Raw genomic sequence first — 17,451 nt, 5'->3', positions numbered from 1 at the left:
CACTCTACTTTTTTAATTAATTGTTAATTAAATGAATAAAATATGACAAAACATCAATATCAAAATTATATAAATGTCATTGTTTGCATTGTTATATTTGTCAAATGTCTGTTTTGAAAGAGAAAATTAAAATATTGTTTTTTAAATTAATTAATACAGTAAGACCTTACAAATTTCGGATTAAAATTCCGGTTAATTCGGAATTCAAATATTCGAAACGGTCAAAACAACTGAATCGAAAACGAAGCACTTTAGTCTTGTGTCTTCCTTCCTATACAGTTTGGTTTGATGCTTTAAAAGACAACACGAAACATGGGCGTTCTGCCAAAGGGAATGCCTCACAGTATCTATTTTCGAATTACGTGAATAACGACACGAACATGTTGAGAATATCACGTGGTACTAACTCTTCGTTCAAACCATTCACTGAACGAGTTAATAACACGTGACACTCCGAAATTAGGCATCTCTGCGGATTTTCTTTGGAAAACTGCTCGTATTCAGATGTACACGAAGAAACCCTGAAGTTTCCCCGAGGCTGTGGATGAGGTGCAAACACGCGCCCAGTATTCAGTAATTTGAGTTTCGTATGAAGGTTTTTATTCATGTAAAAGTGGTTGAAAACTCCAATAAACTAAATACTGATTTGTAACTTGTCAAAAAAATTGACTAGTGTCATTCATCCTCACGCAATACAATAGGCTCATTCAACTACAATATACTGTATTGAGAAAAGACATATTTTTATTAACCTAAAATACATCAGAAAATTAGTGAGTGTTTCCTATAATGCGAATAAGTTCTGGCGCTAATTAGTTTAACTTAGCGATTAAACTGTAATTACATTTAAAGCTTCTTGAAGTAAAAATATATATATAAGCTATATGATAAATTTGATATATTTTAACGAGAATTGTCATATAAATGATTATTGATATTAAAGTCAATAGTGAGTCGATTGTAAATATAATATTCATCACTTTCATTGATATTAGCAAAAGTAATTTCATCAAGAATATTTAAAACCATTTCTTTAATTATTAACACTGTAAATAAATATTCATATTTTTCAGAATTTATCAAAATTTAGATCGGGTGTAATCAACTATTTACATAGTAAAATTAATGTTTATCTACTTAATGTTAGCTTTAAGAACCAAGCTAAAAGCTACGTAATTCGATATTCTGTGAGATAAGAGTGCTGAAAACATGAAAACAAAACAATAAAGGCTTAATTTAATGGTAATGAAGCATGAATATTTAAAAGTGTATATCATAAGAATCTTCTAGAGAATATAGCATACTTTTATTTAAAATACGATAAAAAATTAATATAAATTTATTGAATGAAATATATTTAGAAAGTGTAATCAATCACTTAGAAATGACAGGGCCGAATTACTAAATATTAAAAATGTTAACTTTTGTTTAATTAAAAAACTTAGTAAATAATTTTGAAATTGGAAATCATTCAATTTTTTGCAGAATGACGTAAAGTTTCTTTCCTTTAAGTTCTATCACATCAAGTCTACTGCGCTTGATGTCTTTCTGATGTATTTATTGAAAATCTATATGAAAAAGCAATCTGACAATATAATAAATATTCTTCTATATATACTAATCCATAATGTATGTAGATTATTTTTACTTTACAGAATTCTATTAATTAAACAATAAAATATTAACTTAACTAAAATTCTCTACGTGTTAAGCTATATTCCAGAACAGGGGTATAATTATAAAATTTAATTTGTAATAATATATATAACTAGCAGGTAGGCCCGGCGTTGCTGGGCAAAAGTAACGATAACTAAGATTAAGATTATTAAGTTACAGTCAACCTTACCCGTTTTCACAGAATGCAAGAATTGAGTCCCCTTGTTTCCAGACTAATTAGAGAATTTTTAGATGGATCTAAAAATGTGTTCGATTTCCCGCAAAAAAGAAAAAAAAAACTGCATCTGCGTCTTGCACGTCGCTTTCTCTTAACAATTCCATTGTTACGTAACACTTCCATTGTTGACATTTCCATTGTTACTTAAAACTTTCATTGTTACTTAACATTTCCACTGTTGACATTTCCATTGTTACTTAAAACTTTCATTGTTACTTAACACTTCCACTGTTGACATTTCCATTGTTACTTAAAACTTTCATTGTTACTTAACACTTCCACTGTTGACATTTCCATTGTTACTTAAAACTTTCATTGTTACTTAACACTTCCACTGTTGACATTTCCATTGTTACTTAAAACTTTCATTGTTACTTAACACTTCCACTGTTGACATTTCCATTGTTACTTAAAACTTTCATTGTTACTTAACACTTCCACTGTTGACATTTCCATTATTACTTAAAACTTTCATTGTTACTTAACACTTCCATTGTTACTTAACACTTCCATTGTTGATGGAAGTGTTAAGCCTTAATCCTGTCTCTCTTCCCCCGGGGGGAAATTTCGAAAAATCCCTTCTTACTGCGCGTTCTCGTAACGTATCCTAACGGTGTACCAAATTTCAACTTTCAACTCCTAACCGTTTGGGCTCTGCGCTTATTATTATTATTATTATCATCAACCCATCTCGATTATATATTAGATTTACGATTTACTTATAGCATTTAATTCAATAATTGTTTTTGTTATTTAATTATTAAGAAAACAACTTGGTAATTAAGTAGGCGCATACATTTTTTAACTTTCCTTTCAATTAAATTAATGCACGAATGATAACATTTATGACATTAATATTATGTAGTATAAATATAGTTTACATACCAGCATAATTATATTTACTCTACGTTAAAAAAAAAATAGACGAAACAAACATTATAAAATATAATTCGTTCGCTTTAGTTGATTAAACAAAGCATTACGTGATAAAAATTTTATAATGGGATACTTACATAACATAATTTTTTTAATCCTTAACAATTCTATTGGTAAACCAAAAGTGTAAACAATTTCAAATATAAAAATTATCGATTTTAGACTTGTTAATTTGTTGTCGACTTTATACTTTATTTAGTTGATAAATTTATATTATAAGTTTATATAAACTTAAAATATTAAAGTTTATATAAACTTAAAATATTAAACTTCATTCTGTGGTTTGATAAATTTAATCGTAAATATATTTTTAAAAAATAACACGACATTGCTATATACGTAGAAAAATCATATAATTTCAATGCATGCAATAAACTAAAAACTAAAATAAAAATGAAGTTTATTGAATAACTGTGATAAGAGCGAATTTAAGAGCGAAATTATGATGAAGAAGAGAACAATAAACAGAAAATTGATTTATAAAGATAAATGTTTCAAGCCTCACGAAACTAGTTCGTCAGCAGCTACACAGTACATCGATGTTTAGTGCTGGGTTACTACGCACGATTTCTGTAGAAGTTTTATATCGTTAATTCTAATAGAACCTACGTGTGCTTTCATTAACATTTGTAATTAATTAACTATGAGAAGATCAGGATTATTAGTACTAATCTTATTCTGTTCTGCTGTTGGTAATGCACCAGTTGAAGTTGCTATCGGTAAGATTATGAAAGACATGTAATTAATTATATAATGTGATAGAAAGTATAATAATAATTTACTTATTTTCAACTTATTCTCTTATAGATTTCTTTTAACATAATTTAAATATTTACTGTTTATTTTCATTTCAGGTGCTATTTTTCCGTCTTCTCCTCCTGTATTAGAAGAAACATTTCGGCTAGCAATAAACAATATAAATTCAGATTCGAATTTATTACCCAATACGAAACTGATTCCGATTACAGAGAATGCTTCTACACAATTAGAACTTATTAGAGCCGGTAAATTTATACAAGTTATATTAAAATTAGTTTATTAATTAAATTAAATACTGATATAATTTTTCAGTGTGTAATTTAGTGGATCAACGAGTGATATCGATAGTCGTACCGCTGACATCTTTTGATTCCAAAATTGCCCAAACTGTGTGTGGCCAATTGGGAATACCGCAGATTAGTATCTTGGCCACAGACCCGATGTTATCTTTAATACCGATTTTGAACCAATCGTCGTCTACACTTTTGAAAATGTCACCGCCGGATACATTTCAGAATCACGCCTTAATACATATCTTGAAATATTATGGATGGGATGCTTTCGCCATTTTAACAGAAGATAATGAAGCAGGCGAGTTTTTGTTCTTGTTGTATACTTTAAATAATAATTTAAGTAATAACTGGTTAAATAACTTAATAAGTATAAAATAAGAAACGTCTTTAGACTAAAAAGTCTGTTTAGTAGTCCTAAATAAAAATTAATAAGACCTAAATATACTTAGGAACTAAAATGGGGTTTGGAACCGGAAATTAAATTAATTAGAAATTAATTTTAATAATAATAAATGAAAATAAATAAAAATCTATAATAATGTAAATTATTGTTCTTTTATTTATTCTAAGTTTAATTCGCCCACTGAATTTAATTCGCTGAATTAATGAAAATAGAGATGGGCGAATATCACTTCTCGAAGTCGAATATTAACCAGATCTCGAATACACCATAACCTATTTAGTTAATATCGTTATTTAATTGATGGTATTCTTGTCGAATGTGGTCTACGCATAATCCAGAAACGCACATTTTCGCCGAAATCGGTTATGAAAATTATCTTTTATCGGTCGATCGGATCCTCAAATCTCTCCTCCTATTAATAAGTTTTTGTAATAATTTCACTGGTGCGCAACGAAGAACAGAGAGACAGACGAACGGCAGTGGGAATGTATAGGTCTGCAATTAGAAAATATGTACAGTACACCATTTATTCATATTTGTTACCTACCGCCATCATTTATTCTAACTGAAGATGCACTATAAATCCAAAATGTACTGCATATTTCGGAGAAAAAGAGATATACAATCAACCTATTACCTGTGGGGTAATTGTCCTTTGAATACAACCACGTTATTATTGTAGGCTACGTATAAAGAAATTATTTATGTATATTTAATATTGAAGTTAAAATCAATAGTTTTATTTATTTTATTAAGAAAATAATTTATATTAGATTATCTATAAGTAAGTAACGCTAACGGGTTTTATTTTAAAACCCTTTAATACTTACTTCTGCCGAAAAACACTCACCTTGTCAGATGCCCTTCAAAAAATGCAGAAAACACACTTAAAAAACACCGAATTGTAGATTGAAAATTAACAAAAAATTCTAAAACAAGTGGGAACGTCTCTGCAAGTTAAAATTGGTAATCAATTGTTGGCCATGGTCTATTGTACACTTTTTTTTTTTTTAATCAAATATAAGATTATGGCAATTGTGCTTTATTTCGGGATTCGTAACGCTTCTCGTCGTTCCTTATCAATAAGAGAACCAGATTTTCAATAATAACATTATCAATTGAATCTTAGATTTAAAAGCAACAGAGTAAAGTGGATGTGCGATTTAAATGTTAATAACTATCATTGTACGAATAAGAATAGTATAAACGTGAACGTGAGTTACGTAAGTGGACACAATGAATTACGAATCTATATTTATAAAATGCGTGATATTATTCTTATGTAAATATAAATTTTGATCTAAAATTCGATCAATAGACAATGGTTCACAAACCTAAAAGCACGTATTGAACAGAATTCTGCCTGTTCTAGGCAATTGTTTAGAATTCCGTTTCAATTGTTTATAGCAATGCACTTACATGTTAATTGTTTTCGTTTTTTATTATACTTACTTAAATTTCTTATTGAATATTAGAGTTATTCAATCCCAGAGTAAAATCCATCCCTCATAAACCTTATATCTAAAGAGATTTTTGGATAACCAGAGTAAAGTTATTGATTTGTTCTGTAGTGATAACAATCAATAGCTCACTGCAAAGTCATATTTTAAAGAATGAGCCATCATTTTTCTTTTATAAAAACGTAACTTGCCGGATTTTAAGAGTTCTTTTTATGAATCGATTGTTCTATATTCTTGCAGTATAATTTGTTGCAGAGTCTATTTATTTATTATGAGATCTTTACAATGCTGGACTGTAATTTATAATTATCTTTTGATTTAATTTTAAAATCACGTTACTTCTAATCCAGACCCGTTCCGGTTCGTATATCCAGTGTTTAAGATTTACACATCCCGTTTTGATTTTCATTTAATTATTTTCTCAATAATAATGAAGGACGAACGGACGGACGAACAACAGTGGACATGTATAGATCTAAAATTTGAAAATTGCATCCAATATTCCTATATACTGTATAATTACAAACATATATATACAGTAGACCCCCCTATAACGCTTAGATACGTTCCACGCTAACCGAAAATTACGTTGTAGGAACGATTAAATACATGAGCCAATCGCAGCCCGATAGGTGGGAACTTTACGGACTAAGGCTGTTCNGATTTATAAGAAATTAAAATGGCACAACTTGCGATAGAATGTGTAATTGAACACGTGTGATTCTATTAAATTAATTTTGAATTAAATTAATTTATCAGATAATAAATAATATTCGCTTGGATATTGTCTTATATTCTTTTCAATGAGACAATAGATGCGTTGTATTAGAAAATTATTTTAATATTTAATTAATTAATATGTATTTAGGGAACAGAATTTGAACAAAAAAATAATCTTCCGGCAAGAATTGTAATGGTGACTTGGTGGCTAACTACGGTTATTCTTATTGCTGCATATACGGCAAAATTAGCAGCTTTTATGACAGTCCAAAATATGAAACAAGGTAATAAAATCATTTAAGTAAATACTTTAAAACAAATATCGCCATAAATACTTTATTTTGGGGCCGTCCATAAATTACGTAAGGGCGATTTCGGCCATTCTAGACCCCCACCCACCCCTGTGTAAGAAAAAGTAATATTTTCTTTTTATCCCCCCTCCCCTTCCTATCTTACGTAATATTTTGGCATGATTTTATAGAAAGATTTTAAATTAACCAAAAAAATGTTTTTAATGAAACCCTAAACACANAAGTAGTTCGGCTGCTCATCCACTATTGGTCCAGACTCTATCAATCTTCTCGCGAAACGACGTTATAGGAGGTACGTTATACGAAAGTTTCTACAATTTTTTCGCTACGTTATAGGAATTGTCGTTATAGGAACGTACGTTATAGGGGGGTCGACTGGTATAGTAAAATCTGAATTATAAGGCTACCCATGAAATTTCTCAGTAAAACTGTATCCATTCCTATACCATGTATATTAGTAGACATAGAGTCCTTTAACACGACTGCAGATCTGGGGCTTCTTTTCTGTACTGTACATAAGACATATTCTCTCTCTCTCTATGTGTTATATCAGGTCTTCCTGACGTCGGCGATCACCAGGCGCATGTTAATTGTTAATTAGTGTGGTGCCAAGGTGAGTCCCGGGAAAGTTAGTACCAGAGTGGTTCCCCGTTGCCTTCTCTGGATACATTGTATTACGCGAGGGTGAGAAATGCCTTCCGGGAGGTCTTTTTAAGAGTAACTGATCCCTACTCAGACGTTACACATTATTTACGTGGCCAGCCCGTCCTAGCGCGGCGCCAATCCACGACTGAACTCCCAATGTTCATGGACGGAACCATTTGGCCACTGGTGGGCCTAAGCGTGTAAACTGAAGTTCTGAATGACAAACTGACTTCTGATGTAGCTAGTCGGAATTCAATTTCTTGGAATAAACAAAAAATATATAAATTGCTGCTCTGGCTTCATTGTAATGAGTACAATACATCTATCTCTCTTTTTATGCTGTCCATTTTTATGTCGATGTTTTGTTTCCCATGCTACTATGTGTTTACTATATTTAGGTACAAATCATCATCATCATCATCAGCTTCAGCTTATTCTACCATTTCAAGTTATGGTGTAGCCTCCCTTACATAATCGACCGTCATTTGTGCCCATGTTTGCCTATCGTTTGCCACTCTCCTCCATATTGTGCCTGCTTGTCTCCTTATGTCATAGTCCCATCTTAAGTATGGACGTCCCTTGGGTCTTTTGATTCCCCGTGGATACCACATTGTGATTCTCGTGGACCATCTGTTATCAGTCCTCCTTGCCAGATGTCCTGCCCATTGCCATTTGAGAGAATTGAAGATAAAAAATAAAACGTAACAAAAACATGTCATTTTGTAATGCACATTATAAATTTAAACTTTATTTTATGAATTACAGTACACGAAATTAGTATATGTTTGCTTCGGATAATGCAGAACCTTAGTTATTTGGGCTGGGATAATCGGAATTCTACTGTATAAAGATTTAATTCCGTAAAAAGTTTTGATATATTTTTAAATACAATGCACAATTTTATTTATCAATAACTAAATGTGAATTGTTTAAACTTAGATGAACACATATAACAAATTATACATAATTTAATATGTCTTATAATTTTTAAAACATATAAATTGATTGATTAAATTTATATATTCAGCAATTCATGCGACAATGGAACTTCAAAGACTAGCTACGAAATACGAAATTACACTGCTTTCTATACAGAGATTTCCTTTGTCCGACTCAAAATCTCTCAATATAACATCACAATTGAACGACATAAAGGTAAAAATTAAATCAATGTATTTATAAAGATTAGAGTTTCAATAGCTTATATACACTTCTTTGTTATTATAGAAATGCAGGCGTGATAGATTAACCGAATAACATATTACAATAATAGCAATAGAATTAATTAATTATATTCATTTGAAAATTGCAGTACAAATTAAAATTTTTATCAAAATTTATCACAAGTGACTTTATATAACACTTTTATTCTGATAAGGAAAAGGACGTGAGAATAATAATTCTTTATTGTTCAATAACGATAAGTAAAACTGTTATAAATCAAGCTGATCGCATGAACATGTTTCGTTCTGGATGGATCTGGCTCGTTATGGATAGCATTACATCATTCGTAAGTCTAAATCTTTTTATTTTTGTAAATAACAATACGAAAATTCTTAAAATAACTTACTATTTTGTATTATTATATTAAAGTTTAACAAAAACTCTTAACTAAATAAAATTTGTTAACAGAGCTTTACATACTTATCAGACAATGACGGATATGTACCATCTTCTTTAGTCGGATTAATAGGAACGGCAATTGTGGTTCCCGACACTATTTTATATTTAAAATTACCGAATCAGTTAAAAGAGAAAAATTTGGGAAATCAATTAGAGAATGAGGAAAATTAACCATTGAAATTATTTTACTACTTAAATGTTTATATTTATGAATTAATAAATATCATTTTGCAGCAAGCTTTCACTCGTGTGTATGATGCAGTGTTAGCAATTGCCAACGGACTTCACAGAATTCTTTACGAAGAGAAAGTATCTTTCGAACTTCCTACTTTCCAAAAAGGAAGTTGTGCCGATTCTGTCAATGAGTGGAAGCGGGGTAGAAATTTGTTGGAAAGTATTCTCAATTTGAAAAATGTTAATGGGAGTTTAGGACCTTTAAAGTTCACAAAATTTGGTTACCATCATCTCACCAGTTTTGACATCGAAAATCTTCAAATGAGAGGTTTCGTTAAAGTAAGCAATTTACAATATTCAAGATTCTTTCGATAGTGTTAACATGTAACAAATATTTTCACTGGATATTTAGGTAGGAAAATGGTTAGAAAAAGAGAAAAGCTTGAAGATTAATTCAGAAATCATATTTCCTGGACAAACTACAATTCCTCCAAATGAATCTCATCATAGACTTTTCGGAAGAACACTTAATATTGGAATAATTTTAGTAAGAGACATAAACTTCTCATTATTATCATTATCGAGTATTATCTTATTTCACGGTAGATACATATATTAGTTAACAAATATCATTTAATTATTAGTTAATTTATACACATTTTTATAGGATGAGCCCTTTATAATGAAAAATCCTTATTATAAAGAAGGAGATCCAATGCATTCTAAATACGAAGGATTACTTATAGATCTTCTTTTAAAATTACAAGAAATACATGATTTCAAATTTGAATTACATGAAACTAAGGAATATGGAAATAAAAATGAGGAAACAAAAAAATGGAATGGAATAGTTAAACAATTAATGGATAAGGTATACGTAGATAATCATTATATTTTTGAATACTTCTATGCTATAGTTTAATCTTCTATAAAGATTTGTAAAACATTTCCTATATTTAGAAAATAGATTTGGCACTAGCTACCTTGACGATATCCTGGAAAAGGCAACAAGTTATCACCTTTACAGCTCCATACTACGATTTAGGTTTGGCTATATTAATGCCGAAATATAATGCAAAAACTAATCAAAATTATTTCGCATTTTTATCACCTTTCGAAACAACAGTGTGGCTTACCATTGCTGTGTCGGTGATTTTTACTTCCCTCGTGCTCGCAGTATGTGTAAATTTAACACCAAGTAATTTTGACAATAGAAAAAAGGAGATAGGGAAAGCAAATCAAAGCGTTGGCGATTCTTCTTCGTTCACTTTTCCTCCCTTGCCAGATGTCCTGCCCATTGCCATTTGAGAGAATTGAAGATAAAAAATAAAACGTAACAAAAACATGTCATTTTGTAATGCACATTATAAATTTAAACTTTATTTTATGAATTACAGTACACGAAATTAGTATATGTTTGCTTCGGATAATGCAGAACCTTAGTTATTTGGGCTGGGATAATCGGAATTCTACTGTATAAAGATTTAATTCCGTAAAAAGTTTTGATATATTTTTAAATACAATGCACAATTTTATTTATCAATAACTAAATGTGAATTGTTTAAACTTAGATGAACACATATAACAAATTATACATAATTTAATATGTCTTATAATTTTTAAAACATATAAATTGATTGATTAAATTTATATATTCAGCAATTCATGCGACAATGGAACTTCAAAGACTAGCTACGAAATACGAAATTACACTGCTTTCTATACAGAGATTTCCTTTGTCCGACTCAAAATCTCTCAATATAACATCACAAATTGAACGACATAAAGGTAAAAATTAAATCAATGTATTTATAAAGATTAGAGTTTCAATAGCTTATATACACTTCTTTGTTATTATAGAAATGCAGGCGTGATAGATTAACCGAATAACATATTACTATAATAGCTATAGAATTAATTAATTAGGGGAGACCGGGGCAAGATCGGCATGTTAAGCTTTACTTAAATTTGCAGTACAAATTAAAATTTTTATCAAAATTTATCACAAGTGACTTTATATAACACTTTTATTCTGATAAGGAAAAGGACGTGAGAATAATAATTCTTTATTGTTCAATAACGATAAGTAAAACTGTTATAAATCAAGCTGATCGCATGAACATGTTTCGTTCTGGATGGATCTGGCTCGTTATGGATAGCATTACATCATTCGTAAGTCTAAATCTTTTTATTTTTGTAAATAACAATACGAAAATTCTTAAAATAACTTACTATTTTGTATTATTATATTAAAGTTTAACAAAAACTCTTAACTAAATAAAATTTGTTAACAGAGCTTTACATACTTATCAGACAATGACGGATATGTACCATCTTCTTTAGTCGGATTAATAGGAACGGCAATTGTGGTTCCCGACACTATTTTATATTTAAAATTACCGAATCAGTTAAAAGAGAAAAATTTGGGAAATCAATTAGAGAATGAGGAAAATTAACCATTGAAATTATTTTACTACTTAAATGTTTATATTTATGAATTAATAAATATCATTTTGCAGCAAGCTTTCACTCGTGTGTATGATGCAGTGTTAGCAATTGCCAACGGACTTCACAGAATTCTTTACGAAGAGAAAGTATCTTTCGAACTTCCTACTTTCCAAAAAGGAAGTTGCGCAGATTCTGTCAATGAGTGGAAGTGGGGTAGAAATNAGCATGGTAATTTTAGAAGCTACCAAGCGATGTATAACCGGGCAGAAACTGCTCCTTGCTTTTGTGTACAGAAAACCTAGACACCGTCGACTATATGATCTATCATTGTCCAATTTACGATCAACATACACTTATTCTGAGATTAGAAATTTTTACGCTTGGTTTCGGGTGGCCACGTCCACTCGATAAGCTTGTTCAGAAACCACTATTTCATGCTTTTTACAATGATGTTAAAAAATATGAAAGAAAAGACTATTTATAATTTCTGGTTTTACATTTTAGTTTTCACTGAAAGCCGAATACTAATTTTATGCTTACTTTGTATTATGCATTTTGGTTTATGTATTCTTAGTGTTATACAACCCAAAGGAATGGTGCACTTATTCTAATAAAAAACAAGAGAGAGAAACCACCACACGGCCTTTCTCCCATGACAGAAAATGTGTAGAGCGTAAATCTGCTAGCGTTATTACTCTATCACGTCACACGAGACAACCAGCGTTCTTAATAGAAACCGCCAAATTGAAGCCAAATTCAAAACGCCACCACTCAACAAGATCAAAAAATAAAAATAAAAATATTACGTAAGACGAGATCTATTACCCCCTACCCCTGAGTAAGAAATAGTAAGAAATCCTTTACCCCCACCCACCCCAAAACACCTTACGTAATTTATGGATGGCCCCTTTTAGAAATTAATTCTCTGGAAGATTTAGTGAAGTTTAATATAATTCCATTTGGAACTCATGGAGATTCTCATACTGAAAACTTCTTTGCCAACAGTCACTACGAAATTCATAAAATAGCTTACAAGATGATGAAAAAGCAGAATACGTTTATAAATGATAGTTTCGTGGGCATAGAAAGAGTTAGAGCATCGTATTATTTGCAAGAAGGTAAAACATAAAAATATTAATTAAGAAATGACTCATGAGTTATCTAGTGACATAAACTTCAATAATAACGTACTTATTGTTGTTTTAAGAAAGTAATCAATGTGTGTTAAATATTTCAGGTCACAAGGATCGTTTCGCTTTTATATATGATTCTCCAATTTTAGATTACAGTGCTATGCAGAGGCCATGCAATGTCGAACGAGTTGGAAGACTTTTCGGATTAGTAAATTATTTCCAACATTAATAATGTTTAATAATTTAGCACAGGACGACATTAATGCTATCCTTTCATTGTTATTGTTACTATTGCCAAAACAATATATTATTGTATCGATAAGGACGAATGTCTATTAAAAATAATTTTAATACTTATATCAATTGTTTATGTAAATATGTACTATGATAATCTTTTTATTTAACAGCAAAATTATGGACTTGGTTTATCTAAAGGTTCTCCGTTTGAGAAACAATTCACATCATCTATCTTAAAGCTAAGAGAAGAAGGATATATGGATTTTTTGAATAAACGATGGTTTATCAATAATTGTGCCGGTAATATATAAAGTTATTTTAAAACAATGTGCTAATTAACAAAAATTTATTGTTTTTAAATTTCAGACAATAGAATAGGAAGCGAAGAACATCAAATGGATATAAAAAATTTAGCTGGAGTTTTTTTGTGTTACGTGGGAGGACTAATTGTGGCACTTTTGCTTGTAGCTGTCTTATGGATATGGGAAACGAACAAGAGGAAGAAAATAGTTGTTTCAACTAATGTAAATATTTTTTGTAATATTTTCTAGAAATATCTAAAAAATTATTCTATACAATTAAAACAATTCTTTTTAATCAGCCAGATCGTAGTAGCATATCGTAAGAAGACTGTTCTGGATGATTCTCCTTCACTTTGCTTTTCCTGAAGATCAACATTAAGTGAAAATATAATATATTTTCTCAATAAATTCAGAAGTGAAGATATAAAAATTGTAATTTTTCAAATAAGTATATTTTGATTCTTAAAAAAAAATTTGGGATGTATATTTACTTTCCCCGACCTGTTATATATAACAGAGGGAAAGTATGAAGATCGATCAAAAATGACTTTACATTTTTGGACTGGGACCTTGAAACATAGGAAATGCGAGAAAAAGTCGGGGGTTTTGTCTGTATGTATGGATGTTAGTGTTTGGAGAGCACTATTTTGCACACCATCTAAGCTTAACAACTTCTGTGCTTATTATCGAAAATTTCTAAAATTTTACAGGGAGGTTTATGTATTATGGGGATTGATACTCTTAACTGATGGTGGTTAAAGATTGGAGGGTGGGGAGATAAAGGGAATCGTGTGTCGTATTTCGAATAGGGCCAGGCTTAAATACGATTTTACTCGTTATTAACTTTTACAATTTTTTAGAAAATCCATTCCTACTCTGAAAATTAAGCATTTTGACATTTTATAATAATTAAAAAAATGAAAAGCTTTTTTGTAAAAATAAGCATAACAGATGGCACCACAAAGGCAATTTTAATAGTTGCCGGAAAAGTTAAGCAAGTCGTTTCTGAAATCTTTTTAATTAATAAACAATTGGTAATTTTTAAAATAAAAAATTAAATTCAATTAAATATAGAAATAAATGTATGCTCGAACAAAAGTTTATAATTCAGAAAAGACAAATACATATTTAAAAGAGTGCATATAAATGTAACGTCCAATTGAATATCCAATTTATTAGAGTAGTCTTTATGGGCGGAGTAGAATGGTTTTTTTTCTGAGGTTGTAAAAGGAAGACAGGAAGTGAAAACTTATTGTTTTTTCTAAATTATGAATAACTTTTTCACACATTTATTATCCTTGGCCATTTCAATAAAAATTTTTATTAAATTTTTTGTATATTTTATTGCTTTTTTTCCTGTATTAACACAACAGATAGTTTGCTATGCTCTTACCTGTTTGTAAATATATTACTGTTATTTCTTAACAATTCCATTGTTACGTGACATTTCCATTGTTGACACTTTCATTGTTACTTAACACTTCCATTGTTAAAACTTTCATAGTTGATACTTCCATTGTTCATACTTCCTCGGACAGATATGTGCTGACCAGTCGCTGTTATAAGACGAATACAATCATGTCCACTGAAGTAATCCCCAAGAAACTGTTTTGCTAGCCGAGAACTGATGACCGTGCGAGAAGCTCTAGTGTCCAATGTCAGCTACATGGTGTTCCGTTAATTTCGCCTTGGATAATCAGGCTATTCCTATCGTGGGCTTGGGAGATTGAGATTCCTGGGGCTCCCTCAAAACCAGCCAGCACCCGCCCCGCAGTCCTGGCGTTTACTCGTTTCCCTACTGCCACTGCAGCTGGGCGGTGGTATCAGCCGCCTCTACCTTCTGAAGTCCATCCTCCTTTTGGTCTCTCCCAAGGTGTCCTCGCTTTGGGCAATTCATCTGCAGGTGGCCCTTGCTCTACAGTAGTAACACTGGAGACCTGTCGTTACAATCTCCCTAACACAATGGGATCGATCATCGCGTCTTACTGCCTACGTCTCCAAAGCATGGGCCAAAGCGTCCTTCAAAGTTTCATGATGTCCCAACCTAACAGTGGCTCGAACTTCTAGATCGAGTATTTCATCTATGAACGCTTGTACGAGTAGTCCTTCATTCAATGCAGGTAAAGACTGATACGCTTTTCGGACCAGCTTTTCAACTTCCAGTGCCCAGCACTGTAGAGTCTCGGCACTACGTTGCGCACGGTCCTTAAGCTGCGCCCGATACACGTGCTCAAGATGTTTGTCCCCATATCTGGACTCCAATGCCTCCACCAGTTGGTCGTAAGTGATGTCCTTACCGAGGGCCTCTAATACAGTCAAGGCCTGATCGCGGAGTGCCAACGTGAGTGCTGTCATGGCTTTAGTCCATCCATTCATCCTCACCAAGGCTTCAAACTGAATTTTATAAGCCGACCATGAAGATGTCTCTTTGAAAGGTGGTACTTTAAATCCACGTACTACTGGCATAGATATAACGGGATTGGCATTACCAATCTCAGAGATGAGCTCGACCAAAGCTTTCTCAACATCTGTGATCTTCACTTCAACTTTGGCAATTCGATTCTCATGCCGTTGGACTTGTCTTCATGGTGCTCAACCTGCTCCTTGATTACCTTTAAATCTACCAATCGTGGCATGCAGTTCCTTCAGTTGACGTGCCTGCTCTTCTTCGCCTCGCTGGAGCTCTTCTTGGCCTACCCTAGAAAACCATTTAAATCATATTTTGTACAGGCTGGTAACCTCGTATTTTGGATTTTCCAATTCCAATGCCATCATACCGCTGGGTCAATAGAAACTCGGAACCGTGGTGAAAGGGGCTCGAAGTAATTCGAGCAAAAGTAGTCGTTGATCTTCTCCCGGAAGAAAGGATGGTCAACCACTACTAATTAATACTGGTCTACTATTAATTAATATTTGAAAAGTAATTCGTGTTAGACAGGTTGTGATGGCTCCGCATGTGATCGAGTTGCTAACCTTAATTAACGTCTGAAAGACTTCATATCGCTTGTTTAAATAAAAAAAATCTTGTAAAACTGTGAGAATAATTGCTTCTATGTTATACCTACGCAAAAAACACCTTATCTCACTTATAATTATTTATTAACCATAAAAACGTTTTCAACCTCGAACCGATTTTTCTATTTATTTTATTATTTTGTTATTTTAAATTGTATATATAATACTAAAATTTATTTTTTAGGTTCAAATAGCTCAATATTCCAAAGAATTTTGTATTTTAAATGTGTTCTTAAACGTTCTTTACAATAAAGAACAGTTATCAATATTCCATGATCTTTAAAAACCTGAAGATGGCCCGAGAACAGGCTGAAAACATTTGTTACGGTTAATAAATATTTCTCAGTGGGATAAGGTGTTTTTGCATAGGTTAAATTAAGAAACATCTAGCTGGATATTAATTCAGTATTTTATGCTATAACTAGCAGATTAAGCCCGGCGTTGTTCGGGCAAAAGTAACTATAGCGAAGATTAAGATTACAGTAGAGTGTCGTTTATCCGAATCAATTGGGGACTGGGGTTGTCGGATAACTAATTTTCGGATAACCGATTATGTACGAAAAAATATATTAATCTATCCCCTGTTGAAATTTTTCTCCGTTGCGTGTCGCTTGGCGTTGAATTTTCGTCGATGTTAAGCCCACGTCTCCCACGTCACCCATGCCTCGCGGTCCGAAGGGCCTCGTGCCTCGAAGGTTTATGCATTACTTAAAAGCCGAGAACGCGACGTAAAAATTCTACTCATCATAAAATGATAAATAGTTTGTCAAATTTTTATTCATAAAAATGCAGTTTCAACTGCTTTTTATTTTATAAAATCCGTCTTCTTGAGCCACCAGAAGGCCTTTTAAACAATAGGTAGTCTGTTAGCCTGGTCAGTAGTAGTCCAAATTCAATACGAACGTTTGTTTCTCGAAAATTTGATTACGATTTAAATACAGTATTTATTTTTAATATTACCGATATGTCTTCGAAAAGAAAACGTGTTGTATTATCATTAAAAGACAAATTAAAGTATTTGTTTCGATTATCCGGATTTTTCCTTATCCGGACTACCTTCATCCCCAATTAGTCCGGATAATCGAGGTTCTACTGTAT

General features: G+C 31.6%; 4 protein-coding genes across 5 annotated transcripts in view; 3 read left to right on the top strand and 1 right to left on the bottom strand.

The window, feature by feature from the left end:
- The first annotated feature begins 3,473 nt into the window (after positions 1-3,473).
- On the top strand, positions 3,474-10,526 carry LOC111616233 (glutamate receptor ionotropic, NMDA 1-like). The gene is made up of 10 exons (XM_023357663.1): positions 3,474-3,549; positions 3,685-3,834; positions 3,902-4,180; positions 8,449-8,576; positions 8,800-8,931; positions 9,054-9,206; positions 9,279-9,557; positions 9,631-9,765; positions 9,886-10,089; positions 10,179-10,526. Exons 1-10 carry the CDS (start codon positions 3,474-3,476, stop codon positions 10,524-10,526), a joined length of 1,884 nt encoding a protein of 627 aa, XP_023213431.1.
- LOC111616230 (glutamate receptor ionotropic, kainate 2-like) lies at positions 6,620-14,207 on the top strand. Of its 2 annotated transcripts, none has more exons than XM_023357659.1 (6): positions 6,620-6,749; positions 12,672-12,784; positions 12,904-13,007; positions 13,207-13,336; positions 13,403-13,560; positions 13,642-14,207. In XM_023357659.1, exons 2-6 carry the CDS (start codon positions 12,703-12,705, stop codon positions 13,702-13,704), a joined length of 537 nt encoding a protein of 178 aa, XP_023213427.1. In that variant the 5' UTR covers positions 6,620-6,749; positions 12,672-12,702; the 3' UTR covers positions 13,705-14,207. The 2 variants fall into 2 exon arrangements, with proteins under 2 accessions (XP_023213427.1, XP_023213428.1); XM_023357660.1 differs by having other exon boundaries at positions 13,638-14,207.
- Positions 11,265-11,968, top strand: LOC111616232. Its single transcript, XM_023357662.1, has 3 exons — positions 11,265-11,390; positions 11,513-11,665; positions 11,738-11,968. The coding sequence occupies exons 1-3, from the start codon at positions 11,334-11,336 to the stop codon at positions 11,966-11,968; spliced, it is 441 nt and encodes a 146-aa protein (XP_023213430.1). The 5' UTR covers positions 11,265-11,333.
- Positions 14,208-15,930: 1,723 nt separating the features above from the next.
- LOC111616231 (glutamate receptor 4-like) overlaps positions 15,931-17,451 on the bottom strand; it is a 4,783-nt gene continuing 3,262 nt past the window's right edge. The window contains exon 6 of the mRNA XM_023357661.1: positions 15,931-16,036. Coding sequence (XP_023213429.1) covers positions 15,931-16,036 — 106 coding nt within the window. The remainder of the gene's footprint in view (positions 16,037-17,451) is intronic.

The sequence above is a fragment of the Centruroides sculpturatus genome, unplaced genomic scaffold, assembly GCF_000671375.1.
Source record: "Centruroides sculpturatus isolate CEXI.00-Female unplaced genomic scaffold, Cexi_2.0 scaffold1917, whole genome shotgun sequence".
NCBI lineage: Eukaryota > Metazoa > Arthropoda > Arachnida > Scorpiones > Buthidae > Centruroides > Centruroides sculpturatus.
This window is presented reverse-complemented; position numbering and strand designations above follow the sequence as displayed.